Source organism: Falco peregrinus, chromosome 2 (genome assembly GCF_023634155.1).
Source record: "Falco peregrinus isolate bFalPer1 chromosome 2, bFalPer1.pri, whole genome shotgun sequence".
Lineage (NCBI taxonomy): Eukaryota > Metazoa > Chordata > Aves > Falconiformes > Falconidae > Falco > Falco peregrinus.
The window spans coordinates 44482630-44507590 of record NC_073722.1 but is presented as its reverse complement, the minus strand read 5'-3'; the positions used below and the strand labels follow the sequence as shown (position 1 = coordinate 44507590).

At 43.9% G+C, this 24961-nt stretch overlaps 1 protein-coding gene across 4 annotated transcripts; it reads right to left on the bottom strand.

The window, feature by feature from the left end:
- Positions 1–405: 405 nt before the first annotated feature.
- Positions 406–24887, bottom strand: IMMT (inner membrane mitochondrial protein). Of its 4 annotated transcripts, none has more exons than XM_055795990.1 (15): positions 24730–24887; positions 18289–18365; positions 17671–17860; positions 15998–16118; positions 15233–15313; positions 14065–14166; positions 11122–11258; positions 10008–10111; positions 8362–8497; positions 7415–7544; positions 5371–5385; positions 3562–3785; positions 2212–2343; positions 1693–1822; positions 406–1362 (listed from the first exon to the last, which is right to left on the bottom strand). In XM_055795990.1, the coding sequence occupies exons 1-15, from the start codon at positions 24772–24774 to the stop codon at positions 752–754; spliced, it is 2235 nt and encodes a 744-aa protein (XP_055651965.1). In that variant the 5' UTR covers positions 24775–24887; the 3' UTR covers positions 406–751. The 4 variants fall into 4 exon arrangements, with proteins under 4 accessions (XP_055651965.1, XP_055651966.1, XP_055651967.1 ...); XM_055795991.1 differs by having other exon boundaries at positions 15233–15310; XM_055795992.1 differs by lacking the exon at positions 5371–5385.
- Between the last annotated feature and the right edge of the window lie 74 nt (positions 24888–24961).

Here is a 24961-nt window from a genome sequence, read left to right as displayed (position 1 = left end):
GATCAATCTCTACTGGTAAGTCTTAAAGGAAAGGTAAGCGAAGGAAGGAAGGAGCTGGGTCTTTACATGAGCTCCTGTGGTTGAACCGGTCTGACTTCTAGACAGAAATACCTGCTCTTCTAAAAGTGGTCTGACAAGAACCATAGAGGGGTACAAGTCCACCAGAGTATGTGCTCTGATACCAGCTTAAGTACTCGTACAGGGGTGTGGGGGTTTTCTTACAGATTACAAGAAATGTTAATTTCTTACAAATTAATGAATAGATGTATTAGATCAATGAATTCTCCCTCTGTGAAAGGAGTAACAGAGATAAGTTTTAACTTCTTCAGGTCGGTCACGGAGAAAGGCTGATTTTACGCTGCCCAGCTGTATGTGATGCTTAAATAGGAGACTGAACAGCAGGAGAAAGTGGTTGAAGTCTTGTTTTATTCAGCTGACAAAATGGCAAATCATTAATGGCAGGTTATAAACATTATTTTGGTTGGATCACAAGCCCGCTTGGTAAGATGGGGAAACAAAATTCTTACACAAATTGTAGAGAAGCTTCCTGAAATCAGTTGTCATGGTAACTCAAAACCAATAAAAATACAACAGGAAGTGAAGTTAAATACAACGCAAGGAAACAAGACGGTACCCGTGCTTTGATTTAATGTTTCCAGCCCCTGCCAACAGTGTGGTTTACAACCCTTAGAAGATCATGGGATTTCTTTCCGGCACAAAGAACTGCTGAACTGCCCCCAGACCTACCATCCTAGCTCTGCACTTGAGTTGTTCCTAACCCCACAGCACTGGCATAGGCTGTCAAGATATCCACAATTTGTTTTGTTTCTAGGGTCATTCGAGCTTCGGTCAGCCAGTCGTGTGCCACTCTCCTAGACTCTCCTCTTAACTGGTTGACAAATTTAGCCGCCAGCTCCAGATCTCCGTGTTCGATGCAATACGAAGCATAAGACAGTAATTTAAACGTATCCAGGTCGTCAGGGCTGAGCTCGGCAGGTGGCTTCAGCTGTTGAGGGTGAAACACAAGCAGCGACTGCAGGTAAGACAGGAAGTACTGATACAAGCTGTTTCTTGTTTCATCGATCATAGCCACACGTTTGGCCAGTTTTTGGACTGTGTAGAAACGTGCTCGGAGGGCCTCTTCGCTGTACACTCCCCGCGTCAGAGACTCCTGAGGGAGAGCTGCTGTTAAGGCTTCTGTAAACGCGTTATCAGAGCAGCTGGCTTTGATGGCCTTCACCGCGCTCTCCAGTGGTTCTGTGGGACTATCCCCGGAGGCTGTTTTCATGCAGTATTTGAGCGCTTCAACGGAAAGCCACAGCTGGTGGGCCTTTCTGGCTTCCTCTTCTGCTACTGCGTGACCTGCAGAATAAACCAAGAGGACTCTCAGCTGGGGCACACGTACAGGAAGAGCTTTTTGAATACAAGCAGCAAAAGCCATCCCTCTAAACACTGCTTTCAAAAGCAGCCACCCCCTCAGCACTTGAGCTTAAAGCAAGTCTGTTCCGCAATTCAGGGCTGGAACAAGACAACGGCTTTTGGGAGAACCAGCTTTAGAGGCGTGCAGCTGGGATTTGCTGGGTGCCCTGTGGCAAACCCAGGCTGAGCCCGGGTTCAGGCACCCAGGGTTGGGTAACAGGCCTTTGGGGATCACAGCTTCAGTCGTTCAAGGAATGTGATTTCAGTGCTCACTCTCAACTGCTTGCTCAATTCCTTTCAGCCTGGCGTAGGCAGTGTTTATATCCAACGTGAAGTTGTCGAGCTGCTCCTGAGTAAGGCGTCTGAATTGCATTTCTTGTTCACTGAGTTTCTCCGACAAGTTCTGAAACAGAGCGAGATACACCTATCAGACCAGAAACGGCTGTTTAAATACATTTACCTGATTTTTAAGATGTTTCTATAAGTCTGTTGTTCTTGCTTGGGACAATGCATATAGTAAATACAATATACCAGTAAGAAACCTTATTAGGGTGAATTTAACAGTTACTACACTGTCAAAAATTTCTCACCTATAGCAAAAGCTTAAGGCGAGTCTGAATAAAACCTGTGTGTTCAGGCACTTTATGTCATCTCTTCAAAGAGCAGGCCTCCCTCCCCAGCCCACATTTCAGTCTCCCAGAAGACAGTTCAGGACTCCTGCCTTGTGAAGCGTGCACTTTGCAAGGGTTCAAATAATATCCCCTAATTTCCTTGGGGAGTCTTCTCCCTCACCTGCTCAAACTCCACCTTTAGTTCCTGCTCCTGGATCTTAAGAACATCTCTCAGATGGTCTGTGTGGGCAGCAGCCTGCCGCCGGAGCTGAGTCCTCATTTCACTCTCCATCACCTCTCGGACTTCTTCAACCTGTACACACATGAGCCGTTGTTATTACACTGCTATTTTTCAACAGCTTGTCACACGCTATGATTATATCATACATCAGTACATGGTACATCTTACAGATTTTGTAGAAGTGGCATTGGCAGAGCCCATATTTCAACTTAAAAAGCTGCTGAGGTGCATTTTTATAGCTGAGCCTTTGTTAAAGAGGAGCTTCATGATCCATAATGGCAGTAACTGGTGGCTACCCACTAGTGCAGTTATCACAGTAGTATATATATAAAAAAATACAGTAACGTGTCAAACTAAACACACAAGTGTTTATAACCCAGCTTCCAAACCAGACTTCACCTGTTCCCTACGCTCTGTAATGCTGTCCGAGACAGTCTAACAAAATGGTAAAAATGGTCATACCCCTTTTACCTGATCTGGTATACAACAGCGAGTTTAGCAGAAGGAGCATGGTGCAGGTTCATTTAGGAGCAGTTGAACAGTTTTCTGGTTTCCTGTTTCTTTTTTTTTTTTAGAAAGGATTGTGTCACTTCCAAACTTCCATTAAATGCAAAGATGACAGTTCAAGCAACTTTCAAGAAGAGCTCTAAATTAATGCCTCTTACTGCGATGCCCTGAACTAACAGGCTATAGGTGACATTCTTAGTTGCCCTCATTTGTGCAAGTATTTCAGCTAGCAGCCGGTGTTGAATCCCATTTTCATAAACAGCAGGAGCATGTGGCACATGTGTCTGCTGCAATCCGGTATCTCAAAAGATAAAACCTCCAATGCCCAAATTCCTACATTTGTGCATTGCATTTGGTTCGCATCGGAAGTGGCATTAAAATTCATGAGTTTTCATAGTCCTTTTGAAAGAAATCAAATCCCAAACCACTGGCAAAGAGAACAGGATGGAGATGCCTCCTGGCGGCAGGACAGAAGGACAACGCAGCCCTAAGGTGGCCACGCTGGGTCAGGTCAAGTATCTATTTTGACCCAGTAGTCCTATCTCCAACAGCAGACAGGAAACATGGAAAAGTCATTCCCTGTTTCGCCACATGGTGTTTCCATTAGAATTCTGGAGGAGTTCCCTTGCTCAACATCTCCTTTCCATGCTCAGCCTGGGGGTCACCCTATCAGCAGTCTCCCAACACTCAGAACATCCCGGCTGCTCTTCTGTGCCCTCCCATTTAGCTCTTCTACATCCTTTATAAGCCAGAGATTCACCCGGGTGTGTGACGCCACTTTACCTTTTTCTCCTGTTCTATTTCAATCTCACTTTTGTGATGCTCCAGTGCTTTAGCCACAGCTGCCTCAAACGCCTTTTTATCTTCAAGTTTCTGCTTCTCCAGGGCTGACTCGATGTGCTGCTGTTCCCTCACTCGCTGCTCTGCCAGCTCCTTGTTTAGCTGGTCAATGCGACGATGGGCGTGTGCAATAAGAGAATTCAAGTCGTCCGTCGATAACTGGCCAGCTAAAGGAAACACGGAGCGTTAGGAAGGTCTGGAGGGAAACTGCCACCAGGTGCTTGTCCGCCTCCCACTCCAGCACTCCGAGGCTGCACACGGCTGAGCAGCGAGCAGGTTTTATGACAAGTTTTTCTGAGCACCTCAAGCCCTGGAGTTGTGCTAATGCCCACCCAATACCACCTTCTGAACCCCACCTACAAGCAAGTAGTTTCTATCCAGGAAAGAAATTATCTTTGTTTCTCTGAAATTACTCACAGCCATTATTTACACTCCCATATCCAGATCACGCTCAATTAGAGGAGACTGTTGACCACTCTGTCCGTTTCTTGGTCTTTACACCACCGTGTATCTTCCCCTGTGACAGCACTCAGGGCAGCAGGATATCTAAACCCCCCTGAGCATCAGCTGGGTACAAGCTTACGGAAATTTGATCCTGAGAACACCGAACTCACTGTGAGAGACAGCCAGAATTACACTCTCTCTTCAACCATCCTCCAGACCAACTGCTCCCCATCAGATTTCTTGCCCCAGTTTGTACCTTTCAGGTTTGTCTACTCGGAGTGCAGCAGGGGTCACAACCACACTATATTGGCTAAGAAGTTTGCCATTTCTCTGCTGAGAGAGGAGGTCGACACGAGTTACACCTGCAGCATTTGGTGAGCTGAGATTTGATGGCCTGAGAATGGCATAGGCTCTGTAAAGTGCCGCAGCTCGTTTGGCACTGGCTACCAGCTACATTGCCTGTATGGAAAACTAGGCACTACTCGGGAAAACGTTCCTGCAGGATCTGAAGGAAGTGAAATTCCACAGTCCTTCAGCCATCCTGCTGTGGAGTGCTGGGGAAAGGAATGGCACAGGAGGGCTCAGCGCAATGGTGCTCGTGTGTCCAGTGGGGAAGCTGATCAGCAGCACTAAGCTCAGCTGTGGAACTTTGCTACAGACAGAACGAGGTTTTACTGCACTCCGGTTTTAAATTACATTTCTTTAATCAAAAGGGGGGAAAACAGAATCAACAAGTTAACCAACACATCTAAAAATCGGTCGTGAAGATTAGATTTGGAGAATCAAGCCAACTTCAGGTTAAATGCATCTGCTTTTGGTGACGCAGCTCAGAGCGGCCCTGCGTGGCTTTTCAGGCATACAAAGTACCCAGACATTTCAGTGGCCTCAGCAGAAGCTGGTGCCTCCAGCACCTCTCTCAGGCCAGGACTGCTGCCAGGTGGGCCTCCTTGAGGACAAACACCACCACACAGCCTAACCAGCATTAGCCAGCACTTCTGTTCCTCACTGGAATCTCAGCAGCACGCATCGACTGGCTTAAATTCACAAAGAGAAGTTAAACCTGGCTTTCACGAACCAGCAATCACACCGACCTGCAAAGTGCTGCCAAAGTCTGTGGTTTAAGCTAGACATGCAAAATTAGTGGAAAGGATCCCAAAGCATACCTCAGCCTGCAATGTTTCAGGAATGCCACATTTCACCCCTTTGTTGATACTGGCTGTAATTTAAAGCCACATACCACACAAACACGAAAAAGGACAAAGAGAAGGGAGGACATTCACAAGACCAGAACAAGTTACCGTAACTCACCTAAGTCAGTTATCTCTGCAACAGAAAGAGGAGAGGTTGGAAGAGTTAATGCACATTCACTACAGCAAGTCAGTCACCCAAAAGTAAAATAGAAAATGAAAAGCCTCTTATCTACAGTGACAAACATGAGTCCAAGTTTTTAGGAATTCAGGAAGAACAGTACGTCGAGTATGAAAGTTTGTATTACAGGCAAGATGTAGCCCAAAACATCCCAACCACTAAAATCACTTGTGGAAACCCACAGATTGACGCTGAAGTTTAGCCAAAGCAAGGAATACAAGTCTGAAGTAGAGAAGTGCAACAGGACACTGGAAATTTTAGTCCGACATTTCTAGGTTCTTATAAATCAGAAGCGGTTGGTTAAGAAACAAATTCCCAAGCACCAGTGAGTCACAGACCCAAACAGGTCAGTCCCATATACTTCAGTAGGTCTCATCGGTATGAAACTGAGTGCATGGAAGCTATCAGACTCCCCTTCCTCCCTCAAAAGGGCAGTGATCACAAAAGTCAAGAGATTGTCCCTTCATCCTGTGCATGGAAAAGCAGCTGCATCTCCAGGGTGCCCAAGTAAATTTTTTTCTTCAAAACTAATTCCCCAAAAGCAAACTCTGCAAATGACTTGTTAATTTAAAATGTTTTCACCACATGTAGTGGGTGGGTGGTTGGTTGTTGTTTTTTAAACAAAAACTGATCATTCCAGAGATCTGTATTCATTTAGCTAGGAAAATTACTTTGTGGACTAAGGTCCACCTTTCTAAAGCATAAAGCAGCATTAAGAAAGAGCACGTTGTAATTCTTCATAGTATACTTCAAGAAAACTACAAAGGCAGTATTAACACCACTTCCAAACAGTAGTTATCACATCTTGTGACTCAGAAATAAAGTCATGACAGCTCCCTCTGAAAGCTGAGGCTACAAAAGTCTGGAGATCACAATTTATGTAAAAACCCTGACTGGAAGTATCTGGGAAATGTTTTTTAGGGAATTAATTTTTTTTAACTACAACAGGCGATAACCACTCCATGGACCTACGACACTTGAGTTCTTGCAGTAGCTTACCCACAGTAATGGCATATGCGCACGGCTCCTTCTGCACCTTTGCTTATCTTTAAAACAGAAATACAGGGAAGTAACGGTACCTGTGGGCACGGAACGTGCCAAGGGGATTACTGTGGGTGAGCTAGTTGTTAAACCATAACAATTTCATCGTAAGACCAACTCCTTTTCTGCAGCGCTACGGTGTATGAACATTTCCAGCAGCTGAAGGTAATTTATTCCTCTAGTAAGAGAGAAACGAGAAACTGTCTAACTATGCTTTTGAATCACATTTCACCCTTTTTTCTGTTATAAGGAAAGCAGAAGACAGCTAAAGTTGGAAAACCCAAGCACCTCAAATAAATACAAGCTCATAAGATCATCTCAGGCAAAGCACTGTAGTAGCAGTAATAGCATCAAAACCCCTGATGCCTATTCCCTCCCTGCTTTTGTGCAGCACTGGCTATTGTTCAAGCTAAGTTACCATGTCAGTAGAAGTAATAGTAGTTACTTTAGAAGTAATATATACTGGGGTAGGTAGGGTATGAACAACGTCCTCTCTCTTTCAGTATATCTCTCATTTCAGTGATGATCTAGAGAAATTCAAGGAGTTCTTTTATCACCCTGTAATAGTGGTGTGTTGTAACCTATAATCCCAGGGAGAGGTGATGGAGCAACACTGATTTGATCCAGATCTGGAGTGACCTGGCTCTCTTCCTGGAATACCAGGAGGGAAGAGATGTTGAAACAACTACATGATATTTATCATACAAGAGCTACATTTTGTGAAACTTTCAGTACAGCACAGGTTGTTTCGAGAATTAATTAAAATAAGCTCAAGCAGGTGTTATGAAGAGCCTTGTGGACTGATTTTCACTTCAAACCAACCAAACAACATGGAAATCAGGACGCTGGACATTCAATTCAGTGGCTGTAGTTCCATAAACAACAGAAACCAAAGAGACTGGCATGTTACAAGCCTGAAGTAACCCTGCCATCAGAGACTTACTTAGCCCCTTCCAGCCAGGCTGCACGTCAGGGGTGATACTGTCAAGCTCTCGCTGAAACTCTTCCCTAGCTGTAGCCACAAGCTCATGATATTGAGCTACTATCTTGGCCTCAGACTGTGCTGCCTGAACCTGTAACAAACAAAAACGAGATTATTTTTCAAGGCAAGTATTGAAATCGGAGGCATACATAATTTAAAGCCAGGCCCTGGGTTTGTGGCAGATTTCATTACCCTCCAGCCCAACCAAAGCAAACTCACTTGGAAGAGAAAAAACCCCACCCTGCGATATCAAATTTCTCACGTACAGTAATTATAGCACACTGGAACTAGACGGCCAGTCTGCAGCCCAGACAGGACCAAGAGTACCTTAAATTCAGTTTATATATTTAAAGATCTCTAGCTCTTTATCTCTGCGTACAGCTGTCGTATAGGCCTAGTAAGCTAATCCTGTGACAGCTGCCCTCATCAGCAAGTTCTGGTGCTTCCACTATTAGGTTAAATTCACTCAAAACCACACCTGATAAATTATCAGCTGTCCTGCAAAGGGAGATAAATTTCACATTTCTTCCCTGGTCTTCTGAGCTTTCAAGTGATTTATCCACCAAGTCATTAGCGCACATTGCTCCTGCTCCTCCCTAACCTCGTACTCTCAGTTCCTCTCAGAATCAAATGAAGAGAGTTACAGGTTGCCCACAGAAAGGGCTGACACCATTCAAGCTGGCTGGAGACTTTTTCAGGACAGAGTTCCAGGTTCTCACAAAGATCTTGTCATGCCTGACTAATGGTAGTACAATCAGCTCAAAGACCGAGTGTAGCTAAAACGCAATGGAATTTACACTTTTGAAATATTTAACCTGCTATAGAGAATTTGGGAACGGGAGGTCTGCGCAAGCTGCCAATTAGCCTTTACTCTAATGGCAATTACAGACAGTCTGTGGAAGCATTACCTTTTTCACTACATTGTCCAAATCAACTATCATATGATGAAGATTTTCTTCTGCAGCAATAATATGAGATTTGGCTCCTGCAATCTGAGACTTCTTGGCATTCTCGATGACGCCTTTCATCTTCTCTAACTCTTCTCTGGAAAGAGAAGAAGGTGCTAATTATAATGCATGCAGGTGTCATGCCATAACCCCAAAGAAATGTTTACTTTATGCTGTCTGTATTTACAGGAAAAACTACTGGATAACTCTACTGGTGTTTCCCCATCTACCAGCTCTATGGCTAAGAGGCTGTGATTAAAGATTATTTTTTTCCCCACAGCCTGAAACCTAAAGATGTCAATGTGTCTATTCCACATAAAATGAGAAATACTTCTACTGCAATTAGTACTGAAGACTCAGCTGGAGGGGGAAGATGAAAGAAAGTTAACTGAAAGGAGTTAACGTTAGTAAAACTAAGTTAGTATTAGAAGGCAGACATTTCCATCACATAACAGACTATCAAGGAAACATTTTTAATATAGACTGCTTACTCTTGCAGAAGTGTTTTGGACATGGTGACTGGTGGAGATAAATGAGGATGGGAGAAAATTTATAGAGCTCTGTAAAGATAGATTATTTTTTTGTAATTAAGAAAGAACCACTTTCTTCTAGCATAACTGGAAATAAAGGAAGAAGTGAAAAAGCGTTCCTTTTCCAAATCCATTCAAACCAAGGGAGGTTTCTAACGACCTCACTGGAATAAGGAACAAGTTTTAAAATAAATTAATAAGTAAACAAAAGCAAAGGCATCCAGTAGAGCAATAGAGAATGAAAGCTGGCACATCTGGGGTTTGCACTGACCTCCTAATGGGTTTTAGTCAGCACAGCAACTTCAAAGATAAGTTTATAACTTTAATAGCAACTGCACAGCTTCAAGGATGATGCTGCCCTATTAGCCTCAGATGCATCAAAGGGTTTCCACATTTATTTCTATCCTCATTACAAGGGCAACTTGGAGAGATCTGTCATCTCATTTTTGCTGCTATGATCTCTACGCAATGAGTCCATGCACCAAACTGAACGCACATCAATGTGGTTCACACAGAACCTCAGCTTACCAGCAGCGCTCCACTGCAGAATTCAAGTTTTTCTTAGCCACGGGCTTAGTAAAAATCTAACCTCCAAAGCAACTCTGCTGACAGATGGAACTGCCAAATGACGCTGTAAGGTTTCATTTTTCTTTACAACTAAAATCAGCTAGTCATGTTACTGACTCAATACCCAAAGAGTGCAGTCATGGAGTTCTTACAATAGATTTTATATATGACAAAATTATCCAAAAATAATACTAGAAGGATTATGGATTTTTTTGAATTTTACTTGATTTACCAACCAACACTATAGGTAAGTAATAAGGAGATAAAGTTTTTAAAAGAATAAAAGGACTGTACCAGACTCTTTGGTACACTGAGGACTATGTGCACAGGCACCCAAGATGTACGTGTTGCAAATTAAAATATTCATTAGTGCATTAAACCCTTTTTTTTTTTTTTTTGGCACAACTGTCAGTTTAATATGAACACAGGTGACTGCATACTTGTCTGCCAGCCCTTGCACGGGCAACGCACACTTACCACTCAATAAGGCTTAAAACCCAAGGAACTTACTTGGCTTTCAGAAGAGCATCAGCAGCTTCATCCACTGCTCTCCTCCGATCCTTCAGCGCTTCTTCCAGAGTGCGCCACTGAGATGATTTCTTCTCCCCAGCAGCCTAAGCACAGATTCCCAATTAGGGTCATTACAATCATTAAATAAAGAGAGTTATCAGAAAGGAAAGCCTGTAGAGATTCATATGTCACCACACATTTCACTGAGATTGAGCAACACTCTTCTGTTTTACCAACAGAACAGCACAGCAGTCGGTAAAAGCGTTTACAAATTATTTTTCTCTTCCAACATTTTGTTTTGGTTTTGTTTGATTCTTAATAGTTTTTTCCCACCTGAGCAACAGCCATTTGTCCACACAGAAGAGTCTGCGTGAGGATCACTATGGTGCCACAATGGTTTCAGGGGAAACCTCTATGTGTACTGAAGTACTGCAATACATTTAAACTGCTTTTAAGCTTAATACTTAAGAGTTGCTTAATTTTAAAGCTTAATACTTAAGCTTAAAAGCAAACGCTTACACTTTTTTTACTAACTACTAGATTAAATCTCAACTGCTTGTTTAGTTGCCCACATACCCCAGCTCAATTAACTGAATTATATCCTGTACTCCAGAACTGAATAGGCAGTACCAATTCCACACAAACCCTGTCATTAGCACACCAGAACCATGAGTGGGATCACTCATACATCCCCTACTCATTTCCAGACGAGAAACAAACAGTCCAGCAAGAAGATTTTGGCAAAGGGAATAGTTCAATGGAATTATCAGAGTGGACAGCATGATAACCCAACTATACCTAGGTAAAAAAGGGGCTTGGGAATTAAAATACAATGAATTAAAATGTAACGTGAAGACTATGAATGCATTAACTTGAACTTTTCTTTTTGCAAAAGAGAAAGAAAGGAACTTGGGGAAAAAAACAACTAAAATTCAAAAGCAAAACTACTGTATTATTCAACCACACCACATTTCACAAGTGGAAAGATTAGTTAAAACTGTGATAAAAGGCACTGCAAGAAAAGCTTCCAAATTCATTTTTAATTGTGAGATTAAAAGTTTTTCTGAACACAATAAAAAAAAAAAAAAAAATTGCCCCGGTTTGTGCAGTCTACCTCAGAATCGTCCATAGCCTCCTTCAGTATTTGTGAATGGGCATTCACTGCTTGCACAGCAGACTCCTGGGCAGTAATGGCCTGAAGGGTTACACGAGCAGTTGTGTTTAGGGCTCCTTCTAGAGTTGCTGCAAGGGCTGGGAAAAAAAAAAAAGTCAATAAAACTATAAGGAAAAGAGCTTTATATTTAGTAAAATAATGCTACATCCTCTGCATCTCCTTACATTTTCTATGATCTGAAAGAGTTGGTCAGTTTGGGAACTACATCGCAGCCTACAGAAGAAGAAAGGTCACCAAAACTCACCCCTTACTTAGAAAAGGGGCATTGAGGCGCACGTCTGGACTTACAGCAATAAAACTACTCAACAGAAAACCTTTGCCATGTTTCTGCAGCAGGGTGCATTTAGTCCAGTAGGTAGATCTCATCTTCACTTGTTATAATGGTCATTAAGAGAAAACAAGTAATTTTCCTATCTTCCACAAGGAAAATATATTCCAAATAGAGTTAACCTTCCTAGCCAAGAAGGCGGTGGCCCCTGCTACCTGTTCCTATTGGTACAGAAGCACAAATGGGCTATTAATTATTCAAGCTGCAACCAAACCAGAATGGTTGATTGGAGTGAGCAATGTCTGCCTTCCTGGAACCAGACACATTTCTAAGTAGTGGGGTAAGTAAATCCACCTTTCCAGTAAATAATCCTCCAGATTTTTTCAGTGTAACGTCTCAACTTCTTCACTTGCAGAAGCAAGTCCTTGTACGAAGCAGACAGCTAATGACAAGCCTCTTGTTTCTGTTCAAGCTGCTCTTCTACACCACACAAAGCTCTGAACATGAGCAAGCAGCAGCAGACCACAACAAGTCTACTCCAAGGCCATTTAAGTCCAGGCTTGTGGATCCTCCTCATCCCTCCTGTGCAACAGCTAGAGGCTCAGACTCTGGCTGAGGACCAAAGCACTCTGAGGGAAGGCTGAGTGTGGTCGACACATCTGCCAACACCCTGTCTATGTGTACAGTGGTCAGACAGGTCAGGTCAGACACAGCACACTGCGCCAGCACCTCTGCCACCATCAGCCCTTTCCAAGCAGGAAGAGTTACAGAATGAAACAGGCCGTAGCTCCCACAGCAAGCTGAAGCAGGTCCAGTAAGTGGCCTCAGTACTGTTAAACTCCCTTTCAAGCCTATTTTCGTTGGCTACACCTATGTTAACAGTAAACTTTCACTTACTTTAAATGCAGCTTCTGTTCAGCATCCTTGTAGTCAATGCCTCTAGCCCAACCACCCCAAAGACTCCTTCCCTCACCGCAGAAGGTCTGCAGAACCACTGCAGTCAGCAGTCCCTGCACTGCCAAGTCAGAAGTCATCCTTCAATACCCATCCATTTCTCCAAGAGGACAGTCTCCCTCGTCCTCATCATCACCAGCTGAAGGAGGACACGGAAGCTTTCTCACACTGCAAGCAATCCACAGCTTGAGCTGGGTTTGCTTTCAGAAGGAAAGTATCAAGGTAGCTGGCTACAGATTGCCCAGGCATGCTAGACAGCAAAACACCATCTACCAAAAAAATGTCTCTATTTTTCTGGCTTCCCCTCAGACAAACCAGGCAAGGACCCAAAAATCTTGATTAAACAATCATGCTGCAGCCAAACCAAGACCAAACAGCCCAGAAGTATTTAAAATCTAACAAACCAAGTGGGGAGCGAGGGGGGGGATGCAAAACTCATTGTTTTGAGCAAGACGCACAAGGAGAACGTTGAGTTTTGGGACACAGGAAAAGCCAGACCACCTCTCAGTAATACAGCTGGATTAATAGGTCTGAGTCAGGGCCCAGGCAAGGAACTGTCATAGTTCCCAACCCAGAACCTACAGGCAACTCTTCCCAGAGCCTTGAAACACCGTCCCTGAACCACTACCGAACAGGTCTGCAGCAGCTCAGTAGACAAGGACCTGAGGACCCCAGAACATGGCAAACTGAACATGGGTCTACAGCGTGCTCTGCAGCAATGAGTCCTGTGAACAGGGCTGCATCAAACAAACACACACCCTACAGATCAAGCAAAGGACTGATTTTCCTCTAATTGGCACTTACAAGACCACAACTGGGCTACAGTGTCGCATTTGTGAGCCTCAGTATAAGAAAGACGCAAACAAACTGGGGAAGAACAGCGGAGAGGCACTGTGGTGGTTAGGGGATGGGAGCACATGACAGATGACAGGCTGAGGGATTTAGGCTGCTTCTGGCCTAAAGAACAGAAGCTGAAGGGGTATCTTAAGTGATGCCTTCCACACCTAAAGGGGTGTTACAGAAGACATTGAACCAGATTTCTCAGAGGTGCCCAGAGAAAGGGCAAGAGGCAACAGATCCGAGTGCAGCAAGAAAAATTAATTGGATGTTACCAAGTTCTGCATTGTAAGAAGTGCTGGCAAACCTGCTCAGAGAAGTGGAAAAATCTCTATCCTTGCAGAGCTTCACACATCCAGAGGAGAAGCCTTGAGCAACCTTCCTCCAGAAGGATCATTATACTTTTAGAGGGTGGTTGAACACTGGAGCAGGCTTCCTAAAGAGGCAGTCGATGCCCCAGGCCTGTCCCTTAACACCATGCTTTAACTTGGGCAGCCCTGAACTGGCAGTTGGACTGGATGATCACTATAGGTCCCTTCCAACCAAAACAGTCCACCCTACTGTAACCTGCCCCAACTCTCCAAGCAGGGGGATAAAACTACAGACCTTGGAGGTCCATTCCAATCCAAAATTTTCCGTAATTGTTTACCTCTTAGTTACCTGTTAGTGAGTGGAAGAAGCTTCAACACCACTCATTCTGCCAACACAACACAGGGACAACAACAAAGAGGTGCATGACTAACTTCGAACTCTAAACTTAATACAGTCCAACAAATCTACTGTCACATACAACGCCTACAGGAAAACTAACAGTATGGACTTACCTGCTATCTTCTCTTGCTCTTCTTTGTCTTGCTGGGCAAGCCGGGCTGCAACTTCTTCTGGTGACCGTTCTTTTATAGCATGGGAACCTTCATGTTCTTTACCTATTCAGAAGTTAAAAAAAAAGTTAAACTGTTTAAGTGGAGAGTCCAAATTAGAATGTGGATTACTTGTAGGGAAGTAATTTTCTTTTGAAAACTAATTTTTATAGTCTGTATCACTTTATAAATCTTCTGCATGAAGCCATGATGAAACTACTTCAAGCGGTTTTTATACCCATAATTACAAAGGCCAGTCTCACATCTTAAAGGTAGTAATATGGATACCTCGCATGCATCTGTAGATTTTATGTTGTCGAATTACAAAAATACACAAGATTCAGAAGTGAAAGGCAAAGCAAGAAGCAAAATACACTTATGGAGCCAAGTCTAAGTTTTAAGTGAACATCTGTTCTGATTTTTTTTTCAGTTCTCCTCTGGCATGCTTAGAGTCCAGACAAAATAAAGATTAGTGAATCACAATTATACTCTATTGCCTAGCCTAAGGCTACTCAAAATGCCTGTAAGAGTGAGCACTAACCTAAGTTTACATTTGCACTGAGGAGAGACTCCAGACCTCTCAGCCTCAAGCTGCAACAAAACCTATCAGGTTACCCTTTAATAACGCTGATGCTAACTCTGAGGAACATCTTCACTTACTGCTGGCATACGTTTTTAGGAGATGTGTTCATACATAAAGAAATCAATATAATCTCATCCGGAAGACACTACTGTATAGAAAGAGACTATCACATAGAAGCTAGTGTTTCTTGCTGAGCTAAACAATAAATGCAGTGCCTTTGCTTGGCTCTGGGCAGACACACTTTTCTGAACAGCAATCAGAAAGCCACAAAGAGCAGAGGCAAACTGGACCGCACAAGTTCCAGTTCAGCATGAAGGCAGGCTTTCCTCTTGCATTCACACCTATACCTGTCCCAGCATCAAACTCAGCTTCTTAGCGTGTTTAAAAAAAAAAAAAAATCTATTAATAGATGATGGAAGTTTTCTTCTGTGAAAGACACAAAGAATCACACCTTTAAAACTGACAAATACCAACACACAAGTAAGAATTTATGCACTTGAAGCTACAGGATTTTGCTTTTCTTCATCGTGTTCATATGATCTTTTTCACCTTCTTGGGTCTGTATCCCCGGAGCTGGCATCGACACGGCTACACCTGTTGCAGAGATGATCTGTGCTGCAGCCTTGCCTGCTGTTCGATACAGTTACAGAAGAAAACCAGTCAGTATACATGCGCTACAATGTAAGAACAGAGATGTAAGACTTCCCCCCCCCCCCCCCCCCCCCCCCCCCCCCCCCCGTAGAAACATATGGTTTGGAGACTGATATTATTATTCCCAGAAAAAGAGAATTTCCTGGACAAACTGCAACCAGATATTACACATACACACACACGTGGCTAGGAGAGATAAACGTAAAAAGATGACATAAGTGCTCCTCTCTAAACCAGTTCCATTTGATCTGCCTTTAGAGTAGCTCAGTAATTGTGTAAAATTAAGCTTCTTGCGCTTGCAAGAAGAGGTAAATGGCCTCAGAGTCCAACACCCACAGTGCTCTTCCTTCTGAGTCTCAAATCTAAAATATGCAGGATAGTAATTGTTTACCTTCGATACCAAATATTCTATGAAGTAAGTAAATTTCATAAAAAATAGCCAAAAAAAGCCAATTGCATTTTAGGAGAAAAAAAACAACAACAACAAAAAAACAAACCCAAACACCAACTTATGACTGAAAAGAAAATAACATTAATTCTAAGAAATAACAATTTACTCATCTTCAATAATTCCAAAGGACTACTTTAACCTACCCTAGCCAGTATGATATAGGAGATCGTTGGGTCCTTTGCTTCTCACTACATGACATTCTATACATTTACCTTCTTTTTCTTCTGAAGGAGCAACAGCTTCTGTTTTGCTTATCTGGGATTTGGTAGCAGGTTGTTTAGACTCTTTCATTACTTCTGCTACAGATGAGATCTTCAGTGGACCTTGCTGTATCTTGAAAAGTCAAGAACAAGAAACATCATCAGTTTTCCAAACAGCTTGTGTCTCATCGATCCCATTATAACAGAAAAGAACATCTCACGTCCAGACAACTGTATTAGAAATTTAAACTTCAAGGTACACATGAAAACAGTAGCAAGGCCATTATCATTTATTGCTTTGATTTTTAGTTTAGAAGGAATCTACAGTTTTCACCTCTCCAAAACGGAAGGTGTAGTAGCAGTTTTCATGACAAACAAATACTAAGGTATGCATAAAAAACAAGTAATTCCGTGTCCCAAATATTCCAAACACTTCTGAGTGCGCTGGACACTACAGATAATGCAGAAACTGTAACAATCACATGCACATGAAGGTCTGAAACAGCTCCAGAAAGCATATTTTGATTATTTCCCCTTGGACATTATTTAGTCTATACAGGTATATCTTAAATCAGTTCAGTTGATTATGGGAATCACCCCTCCCAGCCTGTCCAGTTTCTAGGCAGTTTCTTTTGAAGTTGAGTGGAAAAAAATACATAATTTTTTTAAAGATATGTGACTACATAATTAGAGATATGTTTTTAAAAAAGAACAAACATGATGATTTTGCCTGGATATCACTGAACAGAAGATGCTACAGGCATGGTGTGGGGTTGACAGGCATGCATGACTTCACTGATTTCCCTTTGAAAGGATCCAGATGCTAGTGTTCGGGGCAGACAAACACTTACTCAAATATTTTGCGAGGTTTTATGATATTAATCCTTTAATATTCACCATGCAAAGACACCAGGCAAAAATGAAAGCATGTGAGTCAGGACCATGACTGGGCAGGTGGTAACTTTGTCAACTGACAAGTCCATTTTACAAAATTTACTAGTGCCTGGGAGACATTAAGAGCTTGGATGATCGCATGTCAAGTGAGCTAAAACCAGAATAGATACAGTCTTGGTTAATTGATATTCTCCCATTCATTAAGAACAGCTTTCTTAAACTCCAGTTTAAAATACTTCAGGTTTCTTGAAGGTCAAATGGCTCCTGAAAGCTCAGGACAATTACAACCAGAGCAGCTTTCTGGCATTCTTGGATAATTAGAAAGTGTTTGTTTTCAGACACAGGAACACAGAAACTTCCAAATTCAATTTCCAGAGCTGTGCTGAAGGCAGTATCAGGTCGGCCTTTCTGCAGGGTCATGTCACCAAGATTTCAAAGTATGATGCTTATGCATGGCTCTATACCATTCAAAAATGTTCTCAGTCCTCTTTAAAATAAATTTCAGCTTACAGTAAGTTTTCTAATCCTGCTACATCACAAGTAAAAGTAAGTTTCACAACCCAAAGACCACAATCGCAAGATGATGATGGCAAATGTACAAGCATCACTGTTATGCAGCATGAAATAGTACCTCAGTTCATAATTCTTAAAACTTCTTAATTTAAGATTTCTTAAAAATTCTTAAATTCTTATCACACAGCAAAATGAATCAGAATTTGAGAACTAAGAGCAGATGCTCTCTTTAAAAAATAAGGAAACTGAAAGGGTGGGGGTGAATGGGAAACACTTACCGGTTTCTTTGGCATCGGTGCACTATAAGATGCAGGACCAAGTGCCATCTCAAAGAGTTTATCAGAGTAGGGAACAGCCTTCTCTACGCTCTCCCGGAACTGCGTGTCATAGCTGGCATACAGGACGGTTCCACCTACTCCTCCACCCACAAACAGGACACCTGCACCAATGACTTTGCCTACAGAGACACTGAGGGGGAAAGAAGAGTGAAACTTAGGATAAACATCAAACTGTGAGTCTTAAGCTTACGGCTGGGGACAACCACTCCGTTCCAGAAGTTTGCCAACAAACCCAGCGCCTACTGGGTTTTGAAGTGGTTTTTTAAAACCACTTTCAGCATCAGCAAAACCCTGGTACCGTACTGGTTCATGACTAATGAAAAGATAAGACAGCAACCCACAACCTTCCTAGTAAATACTGATCATGTTGATTAGCTTCCTTCAAACCCAACTGAATCAAACAAGGAACACACAACACCATGAGAATAAGAGTTACTCAACACAAAAAAAAACCATCCCACTGCTACCAATACGCTCTCGTTTGACACTAAGGAGCAGATTCCCTCTTGCTCAACACAACAGAAGAACCAATTCCACCCTTCAAAACCTTCTACGTACCCAGACTCTCCCGACGGGGTAGCATATCCACGGTACAGTTGTAATGGACGGAGTGACGCTCTCCCACACCGGCTATTCTGCAAGGGGTAAAGGAGGCAAGAGTTAAGCAGTGAGCACATTTAAACATCCCTTCACCTCAACAGCAGTATCGGATCGTTTGCTCCATCACCCCATCTTGCACACCCTCTGAAGGAAAGCAGCAGCTGGCACTAGGGCAGTGATGCTGGGGTTTGTTTTCCCTGAACAAAGATGATGAGCTTTATCACATGCAGCTCATAGGTTAAGATTTAAGTAGTAATCAGGCATTTTGAAAAACAAGCCAAAAAAAACCCCCCACAACTAAACCAAACCTAAAACCTACCCCAGCTTATGCATTTATTTTGCCTATTTATGTTCCCCACCTCCCGTCTGGGCAGGACAACTGCATTAGTTCAGATGTTCAGATTCTCTTCAACAATCACGTGCTAGAACAGCTTGGCTGCGAGCAGTGCAGAAGACAACAGCAGTTACTGAAATACTTAAAACTATGAAAACCTATATTTAATACTTAAAACTATTTCTATTTCTGAAGACATATAAGCGGTTCTCTTTAAGCTTGCAAACCAAGACTTCCTCTTTAAAAGAATTAACAACGCATACACTTTCCAGATAGACTTCGGATTATAATATAAATTAAATCACTATATGAAGAGTGATATTTCATTATACTCTACTTAACAGAAATAAGATTACCCAAGATTTTTATCTTCTTTATATTTTAGCTGAGAATTAAGATTTACCAGAAAGACCGGTTAAGCTGCTGTAGCCTACAGAAGGAAAAATGCTGTCCTTCTCAGGTCTTTTTTTCGCCCCCCACAAGAATCGCTAAAAGAGAAATACAGGACTCACAGAAAATCAGTGTACACGGCACAAAAAGAAATTTTCCCATACTGGAGATATTTTTGCTAGGAAATTTTTCTTTAAAAACAAAAAGAAAACTTGGAGATGCTTCAATATAACAGAACCCTAGAAGATAAGTTTCTCTATTTCCTTCTGCATACGGCAATATGTAAAAATTACAGTTCTTGTGGTTTAGGTTCCATCCTTGTCCAACAGCATAGAGAGGATAGGCAGGAACACTGAATTCTTATTCTTTCCAGAAAGGCAGCCAAACCATTTTTAATTAGTAACAGAAGCATGTGTACAGCAACAGGAAACGTGCTCTTCTTACCCTTGAGACCTTCACAAGCCCTAGCTGTGCTCTGTGGTTGATTTTCTCATTACAATGGATAGAACAGGCAACCAAATAATAAATTCTGTAATATTTTCAATTATTAGACTTGATCGCCGCAGAAGCACACACTGAGGCTTCACTGCTTCTTTCAAGGGGAACTTCACTAATAAAAGCCTCTTAAATCATTTTGTAATTGCCTGCTCAGTGTGCTCCTGACTCTCAACAGGTCCCTATTACACCATGAAGCACAGAATGAGCAAATTATTTCAGCACTACGCATACAGTTCAATCCAATAAAATAATAAGAAAAAAAAGTTATCTTCTGTGGATCAGGTCAGACTGAACTTTCAGTCCCTTCCAACACTTTGGCTGTATGTTATTTTGCCTAAAGCTCAACTGGATATAAGCTGTCACTCCCAAGCCCCTCACCAGGCTTTCTGGAGGTTATCTCACCCTGTCCCCACCAGCCACAGCAAGAGGGTGCTTACAGCAACTCACTCCCACATCTTGCTTGGGCTGGACTTGCCTTCTAGGCGATCCTGGAGGCTGCCACAGCTGTAACCTTGATGCCTGGGCCAGTTCACCCATTTTCACATTGGCTAAAACCCCTACTCACACCTAGTGATGGCAAACACCACCATACCCATTTAGTTCTCCCACCTTCAGTAAACACATCTGTTCCCACAATTAGGAACAGGCTACGCTTAGGGAGCTAGCAGGACAGGGGAGAAAACCTGTTTCTCCTAGTTCAGCACTTAAACTTTGTACACCAGGAGGGCCTTTTTTGGGTGGAATTACTGGTTTTTAGTTCAGATATTCTTTGGACCAGATGATCTTTTGAGGTCCCTTCCAAGCAGGGCTGTTTTACAACTAGCCAAATCTTCATTTTTATTTATCATTCATCAAGATAAGAGGAACGAAAATGCAGGTGCTAAATCTACGATGTTGGTTTCTCCCACTAGTGTACATGTATGGGGGTGATAACTAAACCCCAGTGAAGTCCCCACCAGCTCTTTCTTTCAAGATACTGCAACAAACAGAAATTACTGGAGCTGATCAGGGAACAGCAACCTGAAACCTTTAGGTATCAATGTTTTATGAACAGAAGCCCAAGTCTAATTTTCCTCCCTCATATCCAAATATACAACTACTACCTCCAAAAATCACTGATTTTTATTAAAAATAAGGTTTTTAAAAGCAGCATTTTTTGCTCTCTTTTGGCCATCATAATGATATTGCTTATATTTGCTTTATCACCGTAGTTTGGAAACTTACAGATAGTTTCTAACCTACCCTTTGCATAATTCCCATGCATTTGTCATATTTTAGACCCCTGTTATTTATTTGTAATAATGCCTCAAAGGATTTGGAAGAAATACATTGCATATGCTTTTCTATGCCCTGTAAAAGTAGAAATAAACCGCTTGCTGTCCTGCAGAAGAGAAGATAGAGAAAACCTTTTGGATAAGGCAACACACAGACAGCACAGATCCCTCTAGCAAGGGCACTACAAAACAACAACAGCTGTTGCCGTTTTGTTCTCCTCTTCAAGCAGTTCTACATGCTGTTCCACCTACTTCTTAAATGCTTATTATTTTACATTAATTACCTGCTAATTTATCACCATGAGAATCACTTTGCAGGGTACATCATACCTTCACTCTGGTTAATATCAAGAGCCCCAATGAGTCTAGCATTTCAGGTTATCCACACCAAGCTCACCCTGGCAAAGCACTCAGGCACAGCAGAACATCATTAAATACCATACTCTGCCTTGCAGGCTTGTACTTCACATGTCACTTCAAATAACCAGATACAGACACACCATCCTCTGCATTCATCCAGTCGCAGCTAAACATCTCCTCGCCAGCAGGCTCAAGCATCTTGCCTCAGAATTTGCAAAGAATAAGCCCGCAAGACACATACAGTTTTCTGCTACATGGGGTGTGTGTACTTACAACAGAAAAAGCAAACCAGAAACTTTAGAGGAAATTCATCTTCGTAATGACAGAGGTTAGGTGTAACAGGGACATCTGACCACAGAACTCCTTAATTTTTTATTTCCCATCATTCAAGACTTCTGCCAAATAGCATTCCTTTTTACAAAAAGCTGTTTGGGTTTTTTTTTTTTTCAAAGAAAACTACAGAAATACTCCAAGTAAGGGAAGAAGAGTCTCTCTGCAGCACTGTACATGCAGCTGAAAACATTTATGAAATCACTGTGATGAAGACCTGCTTCTCACAAAGCCACAACTTCAATTCACCTGTTAACAAGCTTACCAATCCTCCGCGCACACAGCTCACAGAGAAGAGGATAGCATTTTTCCCAGTCTCACTACAAGACCTCTACTGAGATTTTTCCATACTTAAACCTTCACACTGCTCTGGCTTTGGGAACCAAGCAGCTGCTTTGCTGTCCCCATCCAGCCACACTCTGTTTCTCAGCTCTCTGTCTGCTCATGCAACCGAGCATCATCAAGGACCTGTTACCCCACAGTACTGACCATGTCCAGCTCTCCTTAGACAACTGGAGTCTCTTAATATCACAAAACAGAAGCAGACTTGCCTCACTGTCAGCTTCCATATAACAGATATGTAAAAAGGGTTTATTTCCATTTGTAAAACATTGTTACTCCCAATGTTAAAAAAAAAAACCAAACCAAAAAAAAACACAAAAAACAACCACAACAAAAAACCACACATTTCTTTGTGGGCTGTATCAAAGCAAAACAATTAAGTTTTACTAGCTGAATAGTAAGGTACCAGTAAGGTACCAGTCACTCACAACAATGCCACCGTCAGGTCTGCAGGCAGATGACAAGGCTCTGGCCTGAGCTTTAGCTAACAGAGAAACTCCTGACCATGACATGAGACACAGCAAGTCTCATATCAAAAAAAAAAGAGCGACAAGAGTGCTGAAGGGGTAGGAAAGCCAAGAAAATGGAAGATGGATAATAAAATACAAAAACTGTGTAATTGCAGCTGCCTGGGGATCACCAGAGCTGGAATGGTGAATAAACCAATGCTGCTGCTACAGCAAGAATGTGTCTGTTGAATGTGGTCTCTCAGGCAGGAGGATGCAGGCAGCAAGGATGCCTTCCCTTATTAGCCAGGCAACAGGCAGCACAGCCAGATGGAGCATCCTGCTGTCACCACGCTAGTGCCCCTTTCAAGACTGACATCAGCATCTGCCCAAAACACTCTCAGCAGCCAGAGGGTCTTACTTCCATGACGGGAGTTTTCACTACTTGTGGAAAAGCTACCTAGTATCATCTCAGATCAGGTTAGCGCTTCTTGATTGGAGTCCACAGTTGTGCACCTCTTGCAAAACAAGTACTACAAAACATTAGTGTCTTATTTCCAGTTTCTGGCTCTTTCGTTAGCCAAAAAGAAACAAGTTTTAGCTGCAGAAAGTCCATGGGCTCAGCCACAGCCTTCATGTGTATACACCACAGTGTGCCACAAAGCTTCCTCTCAATATCAATAAAAATGAAGCAAAACATATAAGAAATTATTGTGGCTGAAACCTGGACACATTGCATGCCCACTTTTGCTGTTCAAACTAAATCTTTGTGTATTCAGTCTCATCAGAAAACTTGAATAGGGATAAAGGAAAAAAAATAAGTTCTTTCTGGAAGTAAGGAAACAGCAAGGATACCGACACCAAACTTCACAGTGTGCTGTGGCATCTGTTTGCACAGTTATTCCATCAATGTTTACAGACCGAAGACACGCTTCCAAGCTGCAAAGTGCATCAGTGGCTTTTCCAGTGCTGTACAGTCATTCCAGACACATTCTTTTGAAGGCTAAATATATGCAAATAGTCCTAAATAATAAACATCCACGAAAGGCTGTTTTCTGGCTTCTCAACTCCCAGCTAAAACCTTCCACAGGCTTGTAAACCCAGAGCCTTATTTTAGCGGGCATCAGATGATCTGGCCCAGAGAACTCTCCCGACTTAAAAAGCAGCAGAGGAAACGCCAGCTGATGTGGTGAAAAAGGTTGCTAGCTTTAAAGTGGTTTCCCCTCAACTACAAAGTCACTGGGGGATGAACACACAGCTTTTCCTTTGCTGAACTGTGTGAACAGAGTAACGAACAATGGAATTTAGAGCAGAGGATAAAAGCGATCTAATCAGATTATTTTTTGTTACTGTTAAGCAGACACCTGAAACACAAGTTGGGGCCTTAGCGGAGGAGTCACCCTCACCTATAAGCCCTTGTAGCTCCTTAAAGTTGGCCAACCACTTTAAAAATGCTCTGTAGCATATCATCACCCTCATCTCTGCTGAGGTCTGCAAAGGTCCCCAAAATAGGTCCAACGGGCACTAGTCATAGCATTGCATATTCTCTCCTTTTACTGTGAGGACTAAAGGACTCCCATAAGGGCCACTCAGTACTGCAAGCCCCCTCGCACCCGCAAACTGACGTTACCCCGAGCACCGGGACCCCCCACGTTAACGACAGGGCCGGCCGGGCACACCCGCTGGGGTCAAAGCGGGGCAGGGCTGTGAGGTACCGGGTGCCGCAGGCCGGGGAGGCGCAAGGGAGGCCGCAGCAGGGAAGGCAAGGTCACGTCCTTCTCCACCAGCGAGCGGGCCCGGCCGCCCCACCACCGAGAAGCCGGCCGGCCGTGTGCCCCCGCCGAGCCCTGCAGCTCCTCCGGGCAGCGGCCGCTGCTGCCCAGCACTGCCCCGGGGGCAGCACCGGCGGGAGAGGCGGTGGCGGGCCCGGCCCGGCTGAGGAGACTACGGCCTCCAGCATGCACCGCGGCACGCCCCGCCCCTCAGGGGACGCCGGCCCGTTGGACGCCCGCAGCGGACTACAAGGACCGGCGTGCCTTGCGGGCGGCGCGCCCCTCCGAGCGCACCGGGCTGCCGCGCCGCACGCCGGGACTCGTAGTACAACCCGCCTTACCAGCGCCCAGCCCCCGCCCGCCCCGGCGCCCTGTTGGCACTCGCGGCCGCCCCTCAAACGCCGAGCAGCCAATCGCGGCCCGCGCGTGCCGAGTCATTCAGAGAAGACCGAGCCGCGATTAGAAGGCGCGCGGCGCCTCATGCCCCGCCTCATGGCTCCGCGCTGTCCCCACTCGCCCCCGCCAGCGGGCTCGGCACAGCCCGGGCCAGCCCGGTCCCTGAGAAGGCGGGCGGCCAGGCCTCGCCGGCCGGAGGGCGAACAACAGCGCAGGTGGCTCCCTCAGGGCTGCGCGCCGCCCGCCGCCCCGCTCACCTGCGCGGCCACAGCGACCCCCGCTCGGTGACACGCCCGCAGCATGGCCTCGGAGCCGGCGGCGGCCGGGGGCAGGCTGCGGGAAGGCGCCGTGCGCGGTAACTGCCAGCGCCGCCTGCCTCCGCCCCCCCCACTGCCCGTAACGGCGCGGCGCGCGTGCGCGGCGCCCGCCCGCCCTTCCGTTCCGCCAGGGGTGCGGCCGCTCGCCGCTGAGAGTGACGCGCGGCGTGTC

What these genes read in the sequence shown, in the direction of transcription:
- IMMT (XM_055795990.1), bottom strand. Translation starts at nt 24,774, where the DNA reads ATGCTGCGGGCGTGTCACCGAGCGGGGGTCGCTGTGGCCGCGCAG. An exon ending in CACCGATGCCAAAGAAACCG is followed by an intron (nt 16,119 to 17,670) that starts GTAAGTGTTTCC and finishes TGACTTTTCAAG; the next exon opens with ATACAGCAAGGTCCACTGAA. An exon ending in TAAAGGTGGAGTTTGAGCAG is followed by an intron (nt 1,823 to 2,211) that starts GTGAGGGAGAAG and finishes GCTCTGTTTCAG; the next exon opens with AACTTGTCGGAGAAACTCAG.